Raw genomic sequence first — 22,778 nt, forward strand, 5'->3', positions numbered from 1 at the left:
CCGAGCTGGAGGAATCCATGGCGAAGTGCGTGAAAAAACTGGAAAGTTCACGCGAAACCGAGCCTTTTTTGCACTTTTCGGTTGTGAAAAGTTGAAGTTGTGAAGAGCTCCACGGGTCGGCGTGAGCGCCTGAAGGTGAGCAGGTGATGGCGGGAGCGCGAGCAGGTGAGAGAGAGTAGGCTTTGGAGACGAGCAGAAGAACCAAGTTTGAGGTTTCTGTAAACTCTGCAGGGTTGTATAAGTGGGCTTTTAATAAATTGCAGGTTTCATACCTTGTTAAAAAAAAAAAACCCCAAAGTGCCCTGGGCACCCCTTAAAAAAAAAGGTCAAGTTATTAAACATGCGCTGAAATCCAACTCAAGGCCAGCGTAAAGAAAAAAAAATTTGACGAATGCTGCAAATATCACCAGTGCCGGAATTGGACGCGTGGAAAAAAAAAGGGTGCGTGCACTCAGCGTGCATGCACGTGCCCCTCACGCTCAGCAGCGCCAGCTTGGAGCCCAAGTCCCTTGCAGAATTCCATCCCAACTTGATGCCAAGGCATACATACAGAGAGAGGTATTTCTCTCTCTCTCTCTCTCTCTCTCTCTCTCTCTCTCTCTCTCTCTCTCTCTCTCTCTCTAAGTTGACAGAGAGTAACGCTTTCTTTTTCTGTGAAAGGTCTGGTTCTAAAAAAAAACCCAATAAAAGAGTTAACAGAGCACTGAATTCAGAAAATCAGTAAATATATAAATGAGACCCTGATTTCCACCACAAAATCAGTCATAGCAGTAAAAATTCAGCGATTTTCAGCACTTCCGCGTGTCAGACTGCTGAATTTTATATAAAAAAGTCAGCAACCCCTTAAATTTCACCTGCACACGAGCTTATGAGAAGAAAATAATCAGCTAAATAGTCAATTCATCAAAAATTACATAAAAACAATGATTATCCGACTCGAACCAACCCGTAGGTGTGCACATGGTCCTTCGTGCAGCCAAGCCGGCTCTGATACCATGAAACGAACGAGGAGATAGGATCTCCCGACCACACAGACCGCCTACAGATGCGCGTCAGATGAACGACCATAGCCACCATCCGGCAGCTCCCCCGTGCTGGGGCCAGCGTCCGAGGACGTAGGCGTTCACCTGTAAGACCGAGCGTCCCATACCACCCGGCCTCACCTCCTCGAGGTGACCTCGCGCACTCCTAGCCTCGCGGGCTAACCAGTGGCACTCTGCCAGTGGGGGTCGATAACTGCAAATGAGGGCTTGGCCTCTCTTTTATAATAATGGCCGGCCACACCGGTCGGGTTCACACTACGTCCATCCGGACATTGGACGCCCATCCCGACGGCATCTGGGCTACATCCCCTCTCCTGTGAGCAGGACATAACATTTTGGGAGAGGTTGTGGGACTCCAGACAGCCGAGGTGAGTCACCTTGTTTCAGTGGTTGGTCGCACACAGAGCTACAACAGTATGGAGCTGGCTAGTGCATAGTGGTCTCTCGGCCGCATGTGCAGCTTGTGACCATTTGGTGGAGAGTCAGCGTCACTGTCTTTGGGACTGTCCCTCGGCCCGGCAGGTATGGCTACGAGTTCTTCGGCTGATGCCTGCTCTCTCCACGGCTCGAGAGTACACTTGGGGGGCAGCGGCTTGGTCCACCATCACGGGCCTGGCACTTCAGTTTGAGCTATCTTCCACCAGCAGGATGATAGTGATGCAAGAGGGGCGACCTACACTCCAGCGTGCTACAGAGCTTACTCCACAGGAGTGGTGCAGTGAGAGAGAGGAGTGTTGGGAGCTCATCAGTGGCCTAACACTTTGGTTCATCTGGCGGGCTCGCTGTTTCCGCATCTTTGAGGCTCGCCCTGTGCCACCAGCAGAGACTGTTCGTGACTTTTGGCTAGAGCTGATCCATACTCTCAGAGGACAGCTTGAGGGACTACAGGGCAGCTCCTACCGCATGCGGGAGTGCCGCGAGGCTTTCCTTCGACTCTGGCGCCCTGGGCCTTTCTACACCATAGTCCAGGGTGTGCTCAGATGGCACTACCGTCCACCTGTGTGGCTCTTCCCTCCTCCCATCTCTTGATTTAGCCTCATTGTATATATGCTGTTTTTTCATTGGGAGAGTCTCCCCATCATGTTTGTTGTAGCCCTCTCTTGCAGAGGTGGTTGTAGCCCTATGGGCAGTTTTCATTAACTAATAGATGGATCTTTTTCTCGGAAAAAAAAAACTTTTCTTTCTCTGAATCAGTAAGCGGTCTACAATCAGCAAAACATTCTAAGGCTTGGCAAGTTGCGTTATCTTCTTGCACTTTGTCTCTGTGCTGATGGATGTACTATGATCCATAATCCTGTATGACTGCCTGGATCCGCATAACAAAACGATACCAAGCCACATCTAGATCAATAAACATATGAGAGACAAGTGGAGGAATCACCGCTTCGATCAACATTTGAAAGGCTTGATGTGAAAGATATGCATTATTGATATGCAGTAACCGCTTGCGGGGCGGAGGGGAATCTGCAGCCAGTGCCTCAAAATGGGCCAAAAACCAAAGAGGGAAATTATCAGATAAAGGAAAGGAACGAACAATCCTCATATCACATACAAACATATCATATTGCGGAGTGCCAACAAATACCAACGATCCAATTGTGCTCTATATTCGGGGTGAGCATCATGAGTAAAAGTATAACTTCGCTTTGAAGAATGAGCAATGGCCCACAAATCCAAAATACCTGTATTATTGACCATAGTATCCCAAGAAGAACGCTCAGAGCTCAACATATGCGAATGACCATATGTATTGCCCGTGTTTGTAGGTGCATTATTAAAATCCCCACACGAAAAAGCATGCGAGCGCCAAGGGTATTTGGCTAATTCTTGTCAAAGGAATTTCTTTGTGCCGAGGCAGTATAAGCATAAACACTAGCAAATTCTAAAATATTCCCTTGTACAAGACATTGAACAACCATCCATCGCCCCGCCGGGTCATTGTGGGCCAAGACCAGTTGCAATTCATGTCGCACCATCATCAAAACACCCGAAAAAGAACCAACGCCAGCATAAGCAATCCAAAATCCCGTGTAATATGAAGATTGACCAACGAACTTAAGTTGATTATGCTCCTATAATACTACCATGTCTGCTTTATGTGTATGTACATAATGCCAGATTAGCTTCCACTTGTCATGGTTGCACAACCCACGCATATTATACGCGAAACATCTAAGGGGAGAATGCATTTGTACACTATTTACAGGAGAACCACAAGGCGCAATCATCTAGAAGATGTGCCCATTTGCACATCTGCCTCCATACCAACAACCAATAAAGCAGACTCCGCCTGCATTCCTTGCGAGGCATTTTGATACATAGGCAATGATGCAGATGTGGAACCAAACAGTGCATCTTTATATGAGTGAACCACGCTATCCAACGCTTCAACTAGTGACGTGATCATGAGAGGTAGAAGTAGAGCACCCATCACTTCTCCCATCTGAAGCAGGTACATAATTTCTTGAGACAGGTGAAACACCAGGTTTAGCCGCCTTCTTTAGAGTCTGCCAACCATCAGTGGAATCACCCATTTTGGCTTTACCTTTGTATCAGCCTTTGCACTAGACTGCACATTAGCCAAATGCTTAACTTTATCTTTATCCTGTTGAGAATGCATGTTTCCACGACTATGGCTGCATATGGCCAAATTTACCACAACTAAAACTTGCACCTACAAATTTTCCCCATTTGGGTTTAAATGGCCTTTTGCCCACCATTGATCACCAGAGTCAACCATGATTCTTGTAGGCGTCAGTTTATCTGTATCCCACAGCACACAGAATCTATTGGAATTGGTGTCCAAGTTTGGGAGACATATCACTTTGCCTAGCTGAGCAGCTAAAAGAGGTAAGAAATGCTTCCAAGTCCGTGGAAATCCGACTATTTCCACCCAAACTTGACGCCTATGTTGTATCAAACTCTGATAGTCTTTAGTAAGCTCCCATAGCAATACATGTGTCATTTGCATATTGAAAAACAAAGGCGACATTTCCAACGGTTGGAGCGAGCGTCCATGTCCGCCAATAATACTTCATAACAAGCTTTGGCACCAAAATATACCCCTCGGACTGCTTGTCTCTTCAACAAAAAATCAGCCCACTGACCTGTATCTTGTGCCGAAGGCATCTTGCGAGGGAAAAACAAGATAACCGCATTCAATGCATATTGTGCAACCGGATCCATAAGCTGCTAAACCGGAATAACCACTTCAGTAGTGGGTTGCTGACCTTCTTAAGCATTCCGAGCATCTGCAATGTCCTCTAACAAACACTCTTTGATGATGTTTGCAGCATCCATTGAGGAAAGATTTCAATCTGTTTTCTATGCTTGTATACAATTTCTTTTGCCATAAGTCAACCAACACAGCACCTTCCATCTATTTGCACAATTCTGGCATTGTCTTTTACCAGACCAGACTCCAACACAAAGGTAGGAAGCTTCTGTTTTGATGAAGGTCCTTACGAATGGGGCTTGCAAGAAGTCTCTGCACTAGCTAGAAAGAACTCTGTAAAGGACGAATATGCGACATTGTATAGAAGGAAAAAGAGTGTAGAAAAAAGGGCTACAGAGCAGACACAGCAAAACAGACCCACACGCACACAAAATAATAAAGCGAGACTTTGTATAGAAGGAAAAAGGGACACAGAAAATAAGGCTACGACACAAACAAAGCAGCGAAGTGAACCAGCGACCAACAAAAGAGTGGCCACAGGGGGTGGAGACTAGCGCCCAAAGGCAGGAGCAAGAGTCACAAAGGCAGAGGGCGACCCCACGCAGGAGTAGAGGCAACGATGCGCAAGGAAGCTGCTCTGCTGAGAGTTTAGTTTGTGCCATATGGTCCACATAACCCAAAATTTGACCCAACTGAAGAAGACCTCAAACGGAGATTGTGGCAGTTGGATGACTCTAAAAATCCAGAACCGTTTGTGAAAGATTCCAGAGGAGGAGAAGCGATGGTGCAGAGCAATGGACACTTGCCTGATGAAAGTCCTGGAGCAGTCAAAATCCCAAAGCGGCTTTTAGAGGTAGATGATTCTTCTAGATGCAAGACAACCTTTCTTTTCCACCACAACTGAAGACTTGGAGAGTGACCACAGCTGATTTCCGTGAGATGTTCACAATCCGTGCATTGGACTACAGGAAAGCATAAAGTGACCCAGCCGATATGCAGCCCAAACTAGTATGGGCAAGTTTCTAGTCCGAAACCTGTAAGTAATGGAGGCACTTGGGAAACATTAGCAAGCAACTGCTGAATTTGCTGTCACAAATGCCGATAATGGGGTCCCAACTCATAACAAAGAGTGGCAATAGGAGAGGAGAGAACCTGCCTTGAGTCATCCACCACTTGATCAACCTGGCATACCCCTTTTTGCGAAAGAAAGTATGCCTGTAGAGGAGAGCGCTAAACCAAAGTGAGTACGCTTTACTCTAGTGAATGCTCTCCAACCAAAGGGAGTTACCTTGAGGGGACTGACGACCATGCAGGGATAAATGCGAGGTAACAGCCTTCCAATCAGCAACAAGGGACGAAGTGAAGGGATATCCCGGAATATGGCCATCAAGCTACTCAAAGATAACATCCCAGTACAAGGGGTGCCAGTGACCAAAAGAAGGTGTGACAATACCACCACATAAGTGTGAAACCATAAGTGTCCAGGACTATTGTTGTTCCACCAAAATAGGTAGAAGCATGGCTTTCTTGGCCAAAACATGTTGTTGTAGATCAAAAATATTAAGCCCTCCCAATCACTTAGAATGCATAACTTATCCATGGATAAAAACTACAACCCCTTCTTGTGGGAGTATGTGCGCTAGAAATGCTCCAACATGCAAGACATAAGGGACCCAAGGCACCGTTGAGGTCATGATAAAAGCGGTAAATAGAATTGCACATAAGCCATCATAATGCATTGGACAATTCTGAGACGCACATGCAATGGCTAGGTTGATAATCACTCCTAGGAAGTAGATCTTCTCCTTCCCTAGGTCTTGACCTGCTTATGGTCCACAAAGTAAGCATGGCGAGACCATCTCCCTCATAAACAATGTTAAAGAGAAGAATGTTTTCTGAGACAGGAGATAGAGGATCATGGTATGTACATATGACACGAAGGTTCGTACAACATAGACTATACATGGACCGTTGACCATCATTTCAGTATGACAAGGATACCTTGCATATCCACCTCACATGGAGAGAGGAATAGAGTCATGAATAGGACCTTTTAAGAGCTCTGCACAACACGAGAGACATGGATCTCACCCAACCAGCCTCTACCACAGATGATGCTACATTGGGGAGATGGATTTATATAGAGACACAAATATATGAAGGAATTTTAATCTCATGGTGCTAGGGTGGTGGTTGGCCAGGCTAGTGTATCTTCATACCACCTAGAGATAGAGGCAGGTAGAATGGCTCGGATTCCCACAAGAGAGAGGATTTGTAGACTGTGCTGGGAGGAGGTAGTGAGCTATGTGTGCAAATGCAGAGCATTTACTGCCATTAAAGAGAGATACATTACTCTTTTTGAGAAGCCACACTTTCTCTGCCAGCTACTAGAGTGAGCAGACCAACACAATCATGCCAGATTTTTATTCTCCTTTCATCCCAGACCACATAGGGTGGAGGACATCAATTACAGATCACCTCTTTTTTCATAGGTCTATCTCCGCACCCTTGCCGAGACAGTGCAGAGTCAGCCTTCGGAGTTGAGGGCCTTGGAATCAGTAGGAGATAGATAGCCCCAAGCTATTGGATATCCACATTCTATCATGGCGGCGCTCTTTATAATCTTCTCACTAATGTATGCCATTTACATCCCCACTTTAGGATTGGATTTAGCTAGATTATGTATTCCATATGAGAGATACCCCTCCCCAAGGGTCTAAGCGAGAATTATACAAGTTACACTTTCAACAAAATTTCAATTTATATCAAAGTTGCAAAAGCAATAACATAGGGAGGGAGTTCTCATCGTCCAACCTAGCATGAAGTTTAAGCCATGAGTCGGACTACATCTAGAGGTACCTAGCTACTAATGCTACCCTTGAATGTGTATAAATGAAAGCGTACTCAAGAAAATGACCAAGTGGAGGGTGAATATGTGTACACAGCATTGCGGCAATAGAGAGAGAGAAAAGTGGAGAGTGAAATAGAGTACATAGAAGACATGGGAGAATGACAAAAGAGAATCTTTGAATGCCCAATCTAAATGAAAGAGTCAAACCATAAGGTCATTGACCCTTTCATTTAAGGCTAAGCGATGTAGGTGATCCTAATCTTGTATTGACGCTGTCATGAGAAATATAACAATGGGTCTTATCAAAATAGCATCTTGCATATACACAAACAATCCTCTCCCAAGCAATTAGACTGTACAGGGTCTCTACCCTTACACGTCTATCATAATCCATTAAAACCACTTTATAAGCCAATCCAAAGCCATAAACCTTAATCCAATCCTCATCACATGGGTGAACACTCCACCTTACTTTAGGTGGTATACAATGTACATGCATCCTGCAAAACAAACTTTAGCACATAACACGGCTGCAAAAATTTCGACAGCATAGCCATAACCAAAAATATAATCTAAAGAGCCACATCGTCTTCCATCACCAAAAAGTCACAACCAAAACCATAAAGGATCTTCAACCCTTGACCATAAGCCATATTCTTACTGAACCGACTTTCACACTTGGAGTTTCGACTATACACGCTACAGTCAAACTGAACCAACACTTATGGCCCTTAAAGAATGGTTTTTTTATATGTAAGAAAAAGTCCGACTAGCGACTGAACATAATCTTAAAATACCATTGCATAAAGATGTACTATGACCGCACCTTACCCCCCTTGAGCATAGAGTTAGTTTTGACTTAGAAGGATGGAAAGTAGTACACGCATGCACATGAGCGATCCACATCCATCTTTGAGGTTTCATACATTATACACCATCAGTGCATCCATTCAATCTTGATGCAAAACAGTGTCACCACTTTGCTCAACCATATGCTATAACTTCACAAGTAGGCGCAAAACAACTTTTTCCTATTTTCGGATGCGTGCACGACATGCAAAAGAAAGTGTTTGATCTCACACCAATGCATCAAGCTCAGCCCTATAATATAGATTAACACATCCTCACATCACTTTACCCATATGAGACTCACACTAACAACCGTGACACGAAAAGAAAACGGTTTTATGCAAAAGTGTCCATACGCTTCGGGTTAACTAACCATATATCCACACATACGTTTATGGACATCAAACACATGAAATCAACTCACCAAGGCAAACTATAAACATATATAAACCACTCATCATCTCTCAACTCTATATAATACTCCTCTTTGGTAGTATCCCTACACGTATAGGTAATTCCGTACAAAGGATGGTTAATAACTTACACTCATTAAGTGATAACGGTGATCTATATACATTTATTAACAGGTATAATCAAGGTTTTGATTTGGCTAAGTTGGTTTCCTTTATATAGTGGTTCTTCAAGGAGCCGAGACTCCAAAATATTGGTCAAGTGCAGTGGGCAACAAACTATAATTCAATCGTAATTCTTTACTTGGGTGGAATTTTCACATGACACATAAAAGAGAAAACGCTCTAAATTATGTGATTAATCTTTGACTCGAAGAGTTCGGCTTGATTCATAATGGTTTAAGAGATACGACCAAAACAGTGTCCCTAGCTTACATGACGTGAAAGCCAAGAATGCTTTTTATGCACCTACGTGATCATAAACACACTGTATGCATATATCAATGTGCTAAACTGGAGCATCCTCGTATATATCCTGTAAGCCCATACATGCCCGTGTACACAAAAAAACAATCATCAAGAGCGTAGTTTCTTGAAAACGAAAGTCGAGAGAGAAAGAGATGATAGCTATGGAGTTTAGAGCTTCTTACCATGATCAAGAAATGATTATCAATGATCTAAAGGCTTTTTTCTTTGCCGCCAGAGAGTAGTGATGAGAGCTACACAGAGGATCTTGCCCATGAAGTTGATGCAGAGCGCGTACACCGTGAAAAGAAAAGAGAATATAGTAAGCAAGTATAATATTTTTGGGTTTAGACCATTTTAAAAAGCACATTGCTTTTTGAAAACCCCGAAAAGCACGAAAAGCTAAAAATTGCATGAAAAGAAAAGAAAAAAAATCTAAAATTGAGCCACGGCTTCACCTAGCGTACTTGAACTAGAAAACAGACTTGCTTTGCACCGAAAAGCACCGAAAAGCACTCAAAAAGGGAATTTTTACAAAATTGAACCCTAGTTTCCCTAGGCACAGACTGAGTTCCAGCCTCTAGAAGACGTTAATAAAATCTTCTGTTCTTTCTTTCTTTCTTTCTACCTCTCCAGGACAGTTGTTCAACTTTTTTTTTGCAAATGAGCTATGTATATACACATCAAAGAAACATGGGAGGATTTTCTCCTCTCCCAATGTAGCATTTAGGAATATTTTGTGGGAAAGGATTCAGAGGCAAGCTTTTCACTGTAAATGATTCTTGGTGCATTATGATTTGTTGTCTTCAAATGATTCCTTCGAATTGTTATATTTTTGTGAGAGCTGCACGTTGCTTTGTCACTTATCTTGTTAGCTTGAAAGGCACAAAATGTAGAAACAAGGTCAACGAGTTCTGTATATATTTGTTGTTGTTTTCTGTTTGCCAACGACCTACATTTGGAACTTGATCATTGGTTATAGGTACAAACTGTTCTTAACCAAAGGAAATATCTTCCTTCTATCGTCGAGAAAACGTAAAAAGAGTAAATGCAGTAATTATATCATTTCTCTTGATGAGGAGGACATTTCAAATAGGACAGGCAATTATTTTGGAAATGTAAGACTTCTGATTACCATGATTGTTTGAACCAATTTTCTCCCCTCAATCTCCTTCTGGAAAACTTGATAATATATATAAGCTATCTTAGAGTTTACTAACACGCTAGCCTATGCAATCATAATATACTTGGGTAGAATCTGAAGTTAAATGTCCTACAATTATATAATTGAAAGGAAGTTTACACTTTTCCAAATAATAATAAATTAAACTACTTTACTCTTTTTTCATGTCCTGTAGGGTGTGGGCTACATCTTCCCTATCGAGAGGGTGCACTATACACAAGAAAAGGAGACTCCCACAGTCAACAACACATGAACAATGGCTAAATCACAAAATGGGAGGGTGGAAGAGCCATTTAGGCGGCCTTTAGTGCCAATGAATACCATGGTCCACCGTGAAGAAAGGCGTTGGCCGCCACAACTGAATGAATGCCTAGCATTGTCTCTCAGCCCTGTGGGAGCTACCTTGTATGTTATCGTAGTATCCTTTGAGAGCGTAAATCTGCTCTAGCCAGAAAGCATGCACTGTCACGGTGGGGCGCTCGGGATGTCAGAGTGCGTAAGGTGTGGTGACAAGGGAACACACGGGAGAAAGAGAGAGAGAGAGGAGAGATAAAAGCACTAGAGAGAGAAATTCCACAAGCCTTGAAGGGGCGACTCTGCTATCACAAGAGAGACACAAGGCAGCCTAAAGTGCCAGTGCGCCCCCCCCCCCCCTCCCCCCAACCCAAACCAACAACTCCTCCTTTCCCCTACCTAAAATGCCCGACCCGCCTTTAAATACCCATGGCCCTAAAATGTGGGAAAATGAAGGAACAGGTCAACAAATAGGGTGCCCAACATAAAGGCAAGTGGCCAACACAGACAAAATTTGGAATCTCCTCGCAGCCTTGTGAGGCTTTCCATATTCTAGGCATGCGGGTACAGCCACAAAGAAGCCCTTACTCACTAGATGGTGACGGGGAAACCTAAGACGTGATCTATAAAACTCTTAACACCCCTCTCAGATCCTTGGTACACAACAAGACCATGGATTTGGGGCCTCCGAGAGTGAAGACGGAATCTGCAAGTCCAATAAGCCACCTCTCTATAGAGAACCGCAGGTCCACCAATGGCAACCAAGTGTGCAGAATCACTATCATTGTTCGCCAGGCCTTAGAAGCTTGTTTCAGTAGTACAGGCTAGAGTTCCACCTCTTGGTGTGGATTGAGCTAAGGTATACAACTAGGTACAATCCGCGAGTCATGGAAAAGAAGCAACTATGACAAAGGAAGAATAATGGGTCTCAAATGTACATGCAAAAATGTGGTGTGCTCAATGAATTCCTGGTGGATGAGCTTTCTCCTAAGTTGCTGAGGTATAGCCTCATGCCCATTTCGAGAAAATGATAAGACAGTGTCTGAGTGTTGGGGGCCCATCTGTGAGTTGCTCCTTAATGTCTAATTGTAGTGTAGACATCAGGCATAGCGCACAGTATGATTGAGCTTGATAGTGACTTGAAGGGTTATACGGGAATGGAATGTGTACATACAAAAGTTCCTAAGCAATGTGAGAGATCCCTTCAAAGAAATTGATGGAGTAAGATTCTATGTTTGTCCCTTTGCAAGAGACTCATTTGCTTTCAAATTTTGACTTGGAACCACCCTGAGCACCTTTGACTATTGATGCTTCATTGCTTTGTCACTTGTTTTCTAGGTTCCATATGTTGAGCAGTGGCATATTTAATATTCTTTTGTCTCTGGCTCTAAATGGCTCTACATATATGATATGTATTTGTATGTCATATAATTGCTATAGCTCAGTTTTTGCCACGATGACACATTGAAAACTGTGTGACATGAGTTCTCTTCTATCTGGGTAGCTCTGGGTGATTTGAAGACTACTGTGCACTTTGGAATACCCTTTCAAGTCTTTTACACCTGATCGAGCTTAATTCTATGCATATTTTTAAGACTAAAATGCTGTTTGTGATGTTACTGAATAACTCAGACACAGACGGAATTAGATTTCTTGTAATACGTGGACAATTTTGACAGGTTCGATCTAATTTTGTTGGTACTCAGTTCTGGTTCTATGATAAGGGAGAGCGCCCCAGGATCAGCAGGGACAAGTCATGGTAATTGATTTATGTAACTGGTTTCAACATTGGAAACTTGCTTTGCTTTAGAAGGCTTCACATTGTTGCACCAAAAACAGGAGTAGTACTGTTCACCCGAGAAAGAAGCACTTATGTATGTCTAAAGTTCCTACCTGCATGAAGCAGTCTTCGAAGACCGACAGACAGAGTAGAGCTTGGCGCTGCTATGTTTGAGCCAAGCGTTTTTGGCATCAAAGGCCCCCGCAAAATCACAGCAATTATTCCAGCTTTCGACTCAGATGACAAGCCTTATATTTTTGATCCTCAACTGCAAAGCTCGCCTAGTATCCTTCATAGATACAAAAGTGGTTATGATCATGACAAGATGGTTATTATGAAATCCAAACTTCCACAATGGAACAAGGAGGTTGGTAGTGTCTAATTGTTTCCCTTTAAAAAGGATATTATATACAACTGACAGAATTTATCCAATGGGTGTATGTGAAGATACTATTATAACAAGGAACAGAAATCATTTTATCAACACACACCTAGAGAGCACACAAACTACCAAAAATGTATTATAATAGAAGCATCTATCAAAAGGTATCACCATACCTTAGAACGAAGGGAGAAGGGAATCACAAGCTCATAGCCCTTGAAGATTTGGCTTGTTTTCCTTCCCCACAAAACAGATCTTTTATCAGTTAAAAGAGCTTACCAAAAGGCTCCAATGACCCCGATTCAAATGCTAGAATACAACGGGGAGACTCTCCCAATAAGATAATGCAATTCAAAGGACTATATAATTCAATGGGAGGAAGGAAGTACCAAGCATGTGGATTGTAGTGCCCATGAAAAGAGCTGCGCTTTATCGTTGTAACCGGTGAGTCACCCTAACAAGGCTGTAAATCATTGCAACAATACCAAAATTGAATGGGAAACATCAGATTTGAACTTGTGACGGAGTGTTACTCTCAAAAGCACTGGCTCCTCAGCTAGGTGCCCCCGGCGGTATTTCTTAATTTCATTGACCAAAGTCGAGCTTGCAACTGTTGGAGCACACACACACACACTCCCTCTGAGTGATCCACAAAGTTGTAGTCTGATGGCTTCTAGTACCGCTCTGTTTTATAGGCACTGGTCCAAAAAGCGCAAAAACGAGTTGAAAATCACAATTTGTTTTAACAAGTACTAGTACCAAAACCATGTGATAACTCTAACTATTTAAAAAGAAAACCAAAAATCAACTGATTTTAATTAGCTGATGCCCCAAAAGCATGTCTAGTGCCAAATTAGTCATGTCAGCATGATCCGTACATCTGCCACATCATCAGTCACAGCTGTAAAGTGTGCCATGTCATCGCCCGTGAATCGTGGCACGATTTGCGGGCTGCTATGCAGTACTTTGAATATTCTAGTTCGGATCCGGCATGGCACGGCTCGATTCTCCTTGGCTCACTTCCAGCCTGACGCAAGCATGCGACATCATCACTTTGTGACATCGCTAGAACAGTAATTGCTCTCGATCACACTTGCAAAACAGACGTAATACCATTACTTCCGTAGACTCGGACTTGATGCAGACATGCCAATGACCATTTCCTCGAGGTAGTACATTTCCAAAGCATGCATCTGCACATATCCCAACCCTAACCTGATTTCGGACAATAGTCTACAATTACATAGTTCCCACTGAATACTCATATCCTAATTCAGATTGGATTTTGGATAACAATCAGAGTCACATCTTGGTCTTCACTGGACTTCAGATGCTAACAATCTGTCTATTCATCTTATCTAGGCCTCACCGGCCTTTGCACAGAACTCTTGATACAATAGAATCTCTTGAGACAGAATGTTGCATCAATTCTTCTCTTAGAAATCCTTAGGTAGAATACTATCAGCCATAGTACCCATGATTATACTAGAGGTGTCATGGTCAATAGAGCAGGCGCTCAGCCGGGCTAGGCATCCACGCCTAGAGACCCAGACACCCGTATCATATACATATGAGAGCTATTGTTGAATGCCGCAGGAGGAACATGCCAAGGCATCTCAATCATGCAGATACATCTTCTCTTGAGAAAGATGTTCTGAGAGAGAACTTTTCAATGATTTATGTACATTGTGGATTATGGATGTACTTTTAGATTGAGAGATAACAGCCGCTAGCTTTAGGCTTGTTTTTCTAGTTTCCATAGATGAGAGATGCATTTTTCATTGTCTGTACTGTTTTGGTTTTGTTGGCCACATTAACCTCTTGGACAGGTTAATATGTTCTTTATTTCTTCCTTTCTCTATGAAATGCGTCAAGGAGAAATCACGGATGGGATACCAGATAAGGAAACCCCACAATATACCTATCCCCCCCACCCCGCAAATCATCCCCTTGGCCACCCAGTACCTAGATCTTGTATTGTTCTTCTTGGACTCAGAACAGAGCGCAGACCTGAGAGTACCCTGCGTTAAGTTCATGTCTGATATAAGAGCTGGAATATTCTGTGAAACCTGAGGCAAATCTGCTGTTGTTGAGGGTAGTCCCGAAGGCCATGCCGTCGAGACTCCATGGAATGATCACAACATGTACGTATTGGAGGGTGAGCTGTTGATTCAACCAGCTGCCAACAGCTTCTACCTCATGAGATCTACAAGCTACTGTAAAATATGAGTTGTGGCTGGCGACTTATCCTATAGAAGCGTCAAAATTGCCATATCCTTTCACAAGTTTCAGCCAAGGATGGATCCGGCCTCTCTTGGGCCCAGTTACTGAGATTCAAATCTTATCTCTTGCCCCAGTAATGAGTGTCTTTGTTTGTGGATGCGAGAGGTATATTTAAAGAAGAGGTTCTAATACTGTAAAGAAATCTTGGAATAATTAGTCTAGGTAAATATGGCCGATGATATGGATTATATGGAGAAACTATTGTAAGTTGTACAAACTTGTCTTTTGTATCCTGCATAGAAACTGCTACATCTGTTTATCTAAAATCATGTGTAAGGAAGCACGATGAAAAAGAAAAACATCCACCAGAGATTAATGGTGAGAGAGGAGGAAGGCTAGATAGAAGCCACAATGGATGGGAGGGTTTTTTTTCTTATTTGATCTTGTAAGAACATGATCCATCTCAACATATGCGGCACCTTCATGTGTCTTGGACATGCTTTTACCATCTTTTCTTCATCTCATGAAGGAAAAGGGTCAGAACTTTCAATACGTTTAAGAATAGGTTGATAGCTGGAGGAGACCTAATGGAAAACTAGTTGACAAGCTGATTGGCTATGATGAGTGAGATTTCCTAAAATAACCAAGATGATCATATGTTTTGGAAAAACCAGAATCTGGTCCTCGACCTCATATATTAGCAAAATTCCCTAATTATTTGGAGAAAAGCTATTTGATTAGCTCAAAAAATGTGCTAAGCAGCTGAAATACATATTAGGAAAAATTACCAAAATACCCTCGTATTTTGTGCAAAGTCCCAAGTTACCGTTGTGCCAATTTTTTGATGGATTTGTTGGAAATAGGGTTGCAGGGAAAAACACAGCTTGGAGAGGACTAAGAAGCTCAAGGCACACAATAGAGAGTATGTATTGCTTAGTGCACAATGAAAGATAAAATAGCCCTAGAGTGATGGGCGTATATACAATGCACAGGGGAAAAAACCTCCTAGTGAAGGAAAAAATGCCCCGGCCGTCCTAAGTGTGTTCACACACATCACTACCACATGTATATGGTAACAATTCCCCCTTGGGAGTGATGCGGTGAAGAAGAGATGGCACATAGTGTATAGGGAAGTGCCATGCTCTGAGTGCATGATCAATCCACAAAGGGGAGTAAGCCCAAAGCTTTGCGGAAAGCTTCGAACTTCTCACGAGGCAATGCCTTTGTGAATAGATTTGCAAGGTTGTCTTGTGTTGGCACATAAGCCAAGCTGATCTGTCATGCTAAGAGTCTCTCCTTTACATAGTGGTAATGCACCTCAATGTGCTTTGTGCGAGCATGAAAAACTGGGTTCCTCGCAACTGCCGATGCGCTTTGGCTGTCAGTGTAGATAGTGTTGGCAGTGTCTTGTCCAACACCCAAATAAGCCATAAGGCGTATGAGCCATACACACTCAACCGTACTTGTGAAGACTGCCTTGTACTCAGTCTCACAACTGGAAGTGGCCACAGTAGGTTGCTTCTTGCTCAACCATGATATGCATGAAAAAGCATGAAAATCTGGCGGCAATGATCCCGCCTTGGGATAAAACAACCCAAGATGTAAAGAGCCACTCAAGTAGCGAAAGATCCACTTGACAGCCTACCAATGCTTAGACCTTGGGCTATGCATAAATGTGCTGACCAGTGAGACTGCAAACTGAATATCCGGCCTCGTGTTGCGTACATAAATGAGGCATCCAACAACAGTTTGGTAAAGAGTGACATCGGCAGGGTCACGAGCATCATGAAGGCTCAATTTCAAACATGTTATTATGGGAGCGGCAATAGGTTTGCAATCCTCAAGTACAAACTTACATAGCAATGTCTCTATGTAACTTGTGTGACACAAGACAATACCCCCATCACACTGTTTAAACTGTATGCCCAAGTAATGATGCAGCAACCCCAAATCTTTCATCTTGAAAGTAGCATTCAAATCAGCCTTAAATTCAACAATATGTCTCTCATTGGTCCAATGATCAACAAATCATCCACATAGAGAACAACAATGAGAAGTACATCATCCTCACGCTTTACATACAATGTGCTTTCTGTTGGAATGTTACAAAAGCCTTGTTTGACCAGATGAGTATCAGCTTGGAGATTGCTTCAACCAATACAAAGATTTCTTACATTTGCACATTTTATCCTCTCGTCCTTTCTTGACAAAACCGTGAGGCTACGTTACATAAACTTCCTCAAATATGTCACCATTCAAGAAAGCAGTAACATTGTCTGAGTGATGTACATCCCAACCAAAATGAGTTGCCAATGCACATAGAAAACGCACAGTAGTCATATGACAAATGGGAGAAAAAGTATGTTCATAATCTATGCCTTTTTGCTGTGCATAACACTTTGCAACAAGTCGAGCCTTATAGCGATCAAACTGACCATCTGGCTTGCGTTTCAACTTGTAAACCCATTTCGTACCAATGGCCTTTTTGCCAGGAGGCAAATCATATAAAGTCCATGTGTCATTTTCTATAAGTGCATCATATTCTGATTGCATGGCAGCCATCCAATTTTCTGAATTTTGTGCTTCATCAAAAGACAGAGGTTCCTCAACATCACATAATCTAGACACAGCCAAAGCATAACAATGTGATGCATGGCAAGAACCTGAACGAGTAGGACTAGACAAAGGTGCATCCAATTTATTGTCACGCAAAGTATGCTCTAGCCATTTTGGCATACCTCTAGCTTGCTCATTCTCAACCCTTTTCTCATCAAGTACATTTACATCTCCATCAGTAATAGGCTGATCTGTAACATTTTAAGAAACGCCCATAGGCTGTATATTTGCCTCGTTGGAATTTACATGCGAACTTCCACCACTGAATAGAGGCAACAAAGTGTCATAAATGTCATGTGAGCTTACATTATTGTCTCTAGTACATGGTAGCAAGGGCTGAACAAATTCTTCCACAAACACAATATCTCGTGAGACCAAGGTACGCTTTGTTTGCGGATGATACAACTTGTAACCTTTGCTTTTAGCACTAAAACCAACAAAAATGCATTTGACAGCCTTATCATCCAATTTCTGTGGCATTAGAGACAGAAGATTTTCCACTTCCAGAAGAACCATGAGAAGTGGTTATATTGCTCTTACCACCTTTTCTTTGAGCAACAATAAAAGCATGTTTAATTGCACGCTGTTTAGACCTGTTTTTTCTGGAAAGTAACTCTTGCAACAGCAATGTGCATAATGCATCAAACTTGACAACTTCAGGATTTCCTTGGGTCATAAGTATTCAAGTACTAATTTTTACGAGAATTCTCAGATGAGGTGTTGCCAACAGAAGCATGGGAAAGAGTCCTCATGCATAATCTTTGATTCCAGCTCTTTACGTATCAATGCAATTTTAGCCTCATTGTAACTTGCATAAAGACCAGCCAGAATATCCCAAGTCTGTTTAGTTGATTTAGATGAACGAATGTGAGGAGTAATAGTCCCCTTCACAGATAACGCAATCAATGCATGAGCCTGTGCATCTCTAACATTCAAACGAGCTTGCTCGGCAGTGGGTAAAACAGCTCTAGCAGTAGTAACCTTGCCACCAAAACCTGCAACATCCTCAACATCGTCTGTATCCACAGAACCAGGACGTACATCAATGCCCTGCACAACATTCCAGACACCCTTTGACACGAGCATGTTGCATCATGTAAGCCCACACTGACAAAAAATATGAACAAAAGGACAAAATTACTTGCGCAGTGTTGCATGTAGGCTGAAATGAGCTTGAATGGAAATTCTGAGCAAACCAAGCTCTACGAGCTTGCTTGAAATATTTGTAGACCTGCTGACGCTCATCAAAGCTCACCAAAATCGGAGAAAGTGATCAGGCGTGTGTTGGCGATGCTCGCGACTAAGCCAAGGAGAACGCAACCTGCTCTGATACCAATTGTTGGAAATAGGGTTGCAGTGAAGCACACACTGCTTGGAGAAGATGAAGAAGCTCAAGGCACACAATAGAGAGTATGTATTGCTTAGTGCACAATGAAAGATAAGGTAGCCCTAGAGTGATGGGCGTATATACAATGCATGAGGGGAAAAACCTCCTACTGAGGGAAAAATGCCCGGCGGTCACATCACTACCACATGTATATGGTAACAGGATTGCTTTGATATTCACATAATTTATCCTTTTCTTATATGAAACCCTAGTGTCTTAGACAAATTTTCACCAATAAGCTGACAAATAGTGTCATTTGTGCCTACAGACAACGAACCATTTGATTTGGAGAGCCCACAATACAATCACAAATCCTAGCTCTAATAGTATCTAATGATGGAGAACTAGCAGTAAAGTGGTGATCTCCTCCACTGAGAGTCCTGGCTTGACTGCTGTACATAGACGACTATAGATCTCATCTATATAAACACAGTTAGTCTCTGGTGTAAATGTATAGCGGGTATGTGTCCTCCGTCTTGATACCTGGCCTACATGTACTGTAGTGAAAGGAGACGGAAAGTGTCAAGATAGCATGATCCACCTCTACACTCTTTGGTCTTGGTCCTACTGTGGAAATCCTGAATGCAGGGGATGAAGCTCAGGTGTGCCATGACATAGTCCACTGTGCTAGCCCCATGCCTGTGTGGAAAGCATATGAAACTGGCTGCTCTAGGAAAATGTTGTAGGCCAGCCAGACCATGTGTAGTCGCCATCTCTGTGAGATGTCTCCCATACTTTGTTTGCTCTCTATCTTGCGAATGTCTATCAAGCCCCAAATTTCCTACATCCAACTCTCTAAGCATCACCTCTAAAGTGTCATAGAAGATTGTCTGAGCATTGCCCGTCCGGGCATTGAAGTCCCCTAGGAGAATGATATCACCATCCTTGGAAAACTCCCATATGTCGTTGTCTAGGATTGAGAAAGGTGACTAGCCTCTAGGATTAGCATAGATTGATGTACTCGGGAGAAAGTAGCATATGGCAATGTATGAAATCGGCCTATGTCGGCTCTCAGCCTCACCCACATGTATCTAGCATGATCGTCTCTTCGACAATGTGTAGAAGTGGCTGTAGCTCCTCTCTGAATAATACTGCTACTCTCCCCGATCCTTTGCTCCCATGCTCAGATCTTGTGTTAGTCCGACAAACTGTCTCCCATCTATATCTTGTCACATGTGGCATCATCTGTCCAAGGGCTTGATGAGTCTTTGAGGAGAATATAATGTCCCTGTCCCGAAAGCTATTCTCAAAGGCACCCACATCCAACCTATAAGATCCATTACAATTCCATGCTGCCATCTTCAGTATGGTTATAGGTCTCACACTGTCATGTAGAGCGTCGCTCTACAATCACCACCCGACCATCTCTGTAGAAGGCAGTCTTTCCCTTCTCCCTTGCTGTGAAGGTTGGCCTCCTGGCCCTCCAAGTACAAAGCTGAGTCGTCTGCAAACTCTGCATCCAGTAGCTCGTCGCCCCGAATAGGGAGCGCTAAGCCACGTAGACCAACCTGTTGTGAAGCCAAAAATCTGCTCATCGCCTCAGCATAGAACAGAAAGAGGAAGGGGACAGCCCTGTCTGGCCGAACGTGTAATAGGGAGCGCTAAGCCACGTAGACCAACCTGTTGTGAAGCCAAAAATCTGCTCATCCCCTCAGCATAGAACAGAAAGAGGAAGGGGGCAAGAGGGCAGCCCTGTCTGACCGAACTTGTGAGTATGAAACGATCACCGCTACCACGTGCCAAAAGTACCTGACTATGTGCCCGTTTGTAGAGAGCTAACACACCTCTGATCCATGCATCTAAGAAGCCCATCCTGCGTAGAGTGCCCTCCAAAAAAGTCCCATTCAACTCTATCATAGGCCTTCTCAAAATCGAGAAGAAGTATCACCAGATCCTCACCACGGAGGCCAGCAAGGGCAGAAGCCTCCCAAAACGTAAAGATGTTGTCAAGGATACTACGCTCCTTGACAAAACCTTTCTGTGTCCCATGTATAATGCTCTCTAGAAGTGGCTGAATTCTCAAACTCGAGCCTTGGCAAGAATTTTGTAGACTTGAGTTGAGGATGGTGATGGGCCACCAGTGTCGAATCTCATCCAAGGAGCCACCCTCCTTGGGAATGAGGTAAATCAGACCCTCACTCATGCTGTCAGGCATCTCTCTTGTTTCAGAAGCCTCCCAAAACGTAAAGATGTTGTCAAGGATACTACGCTCCTTGACAAAACCTGTCTGTGTCCCATGTGATGCTCTCTAGAAGTGGCTAAATCCTCAAACTCAGAGCCTTGGTAAGAATTTTGTAGGCTGAGTTGAGGATGGTGATGGGCCGCCACTGTCGAATCTCATCCAAGGAGCCACCCTCCTTGGGAATGAGGTAAATTAGGCCCTCACTCATGCTGTCAGGCATCTCTCCTGTGTGCAGGATGTACTGAAAAGTGCTGCAGAGATCTGAGCCAAGCAAGTCCCAGTACTCTAAGAAAAAGCTGGGAGTGAAACCATCCTCACTTGGACAGCTACCACGGGGAAGTGCACCGAGGGCCACGTGGAGCTCCTCTAGCTGAAGAGGCAGCTCAAGCCTCTAGTGCATCTCCTCATTCACAAGACAAGGCATGTGTGCCCAAACCTTCTCTCTGCATGCATCTTGACGCTCTGACTAAGGCTCTGCTGACAGCAGGTCACGGTAAAAGTCAGTAGCAACTGCTCGCATGTCCTCTGGCTTTGAAGCAACTGACCGGTCAGGCCTCCTCGGTCCCATAGTCTCAAAGAAGGCCCTTGTCAGTTTGTCACCCACCTTGGTCCACTGAGATGCCTGTCGATGGAAAGCTAACTCAAGGGGCCTCTCCTCTGTGCGGGCAAGCTCCTGCCGAGCCTGTTGTAACTGCTCCTCCAACCAAGGACTGTCTGGATGCTGCTCCTGCGTCCTCTGCAAGGTAGCAACGCCCCATCGAAGATGCTGCTCCTCATCTCTCGCTGCAGCCAGACGGGCCATGGACTCCTGAAGAAAAATCAGACTAAACTGAGAAAGTCCAGAGGCCACTCTGTGAGCAGGAGAGTCCTGCATGTCTGTCCAAAGAGCCACCACTCGCTCTCTGAGCGGAGAGTCCAACAAAACCTTCTGAGGGATACGGCATCGTGCTCCCCCTCCTCTGTCTGTTTGTCACTGTGAGAATCAGTGGTGCATGGTCCGAAAAGTCCCAGCCAGAATGCAAACTATCCCACCCAAGTCACAGAAGTGGGCACTAGTGTAGAAACGATCTATCCGAGATAGATTCGCTCCTCCCACTCTGCGGTCCGCCGAACGAGAGAAGGCCAGGCTGTTTGGGGGCCTCACAAAGCTAGAATGCAGCCACACATCTGAAACCCGTAGTCATACATAACCTTTCCCAAGCTGCCAGCTCAACCCCATGCATAGTAGTATGGCTATCTCCAATCCTGCCAGAGGGGTTCTCCAACATGTTGAAGTCACCCCCAATGCACCATTGCTCTGCCTGCGGCAGAGACTCTACAATATGGGACCAAATCTCTGCACGTGCACTCGCCACATTGGGCGCGTAGATGTTCAGGAAGCCTATGAGGCAACCTTGAACCTGCATAGTAATCCACTGAGCCATGCCTAGCACAATAATCCATCTGCCCACAATGGCCTACTGCAAAGAATCCGCAATAGTCATACATACCCCACCCTGGATGCCTCCAGGTCCAAATGCACCTGACCAAAACGTCTCAGCGACCACGAAAAATCTGACCACACCGTCTAATGCGGCTCTCACAAATATGATGATCCTGAAGCATAAGAATGTCAATCTCACCACCCACTAGGCATCTATGAAGCTCTTGATGCAGCCGATCCCTCTGACACTGAAATTGGGACCCTCCTAATCCCTGCACATTCCATGAGATGATCCTCATGGATTTGGTGAGAGAAAACAGATGCTGCCACAAGAGCCAACCTGGCTATCTTTGAGGCTGGTTTGGATGGGAAGTAATCCGCATCCGAACCACCTCTAGACAAGCGCAAAAAGAGTGACTATCCCGCCCTGGCCCAAGCCGAGCGTGTAGCCCATCCTCTGTCCAAGAATCCTCATATACAAATACATAACAAGGAGGGCTCTGAGTGTCAGCAAA

General features: G+C 43.9%; 1 protein-coding gene across 8 annotated transcripts in view; it reads left to right on the plus strand.

The window, feature by feature from the left end:
• Nucleotides 1-22,778, plus strand: part of LOC147459719 (uncharacterized) — a 196,741-nt gene that overhangs the window by 57,576 nt on the left and 116,387 nt on the right. For 7 of the 8 annotated variants that reach the window (XM_086510945.1, XM_086510939.1, XM_086510941.1 and 4 more), the window contains 3 exons: nucleotides 9,776-9,911; nucleotides 11,950-12,029; nucleotides 12,177-12,417. In XM_086510945.1, coding sequence (XP_086367071.1) covers nucleotides 9,776-9,911; nucleotides 11,950-12,029; nucleotides 12,177-12,417 — 457 coding nt within the window. Of the gene's footprint in view, nucleotides 1-9,775; nucleotides 9,912-11,949; nucleotides 12,030-12,176; nucleotides 12,418-12,685; nucleotides 12,877-22,778 lie in introns of all 8 variants that reach the window. The other variant, XR_015187903.1, reaches the window with a different exon arrangement.

This window comes from Adiantum capillus-veneris, chromosome 4 (genome assembly GCF_014529385.1).
Source record: "Adiantum capillus-veneris isolate H3 chromosome 4, ASM1452938v2, whole genome shotgun sequence".
Taxonomy (NCBI): domain Eukaryota; kingdom Viridiplantae; phylum Streptophyta; class Polypodiopsida; order Polypodiales; family Pteridaceae; genus Adiantum; species Adiantum capillus-veneris.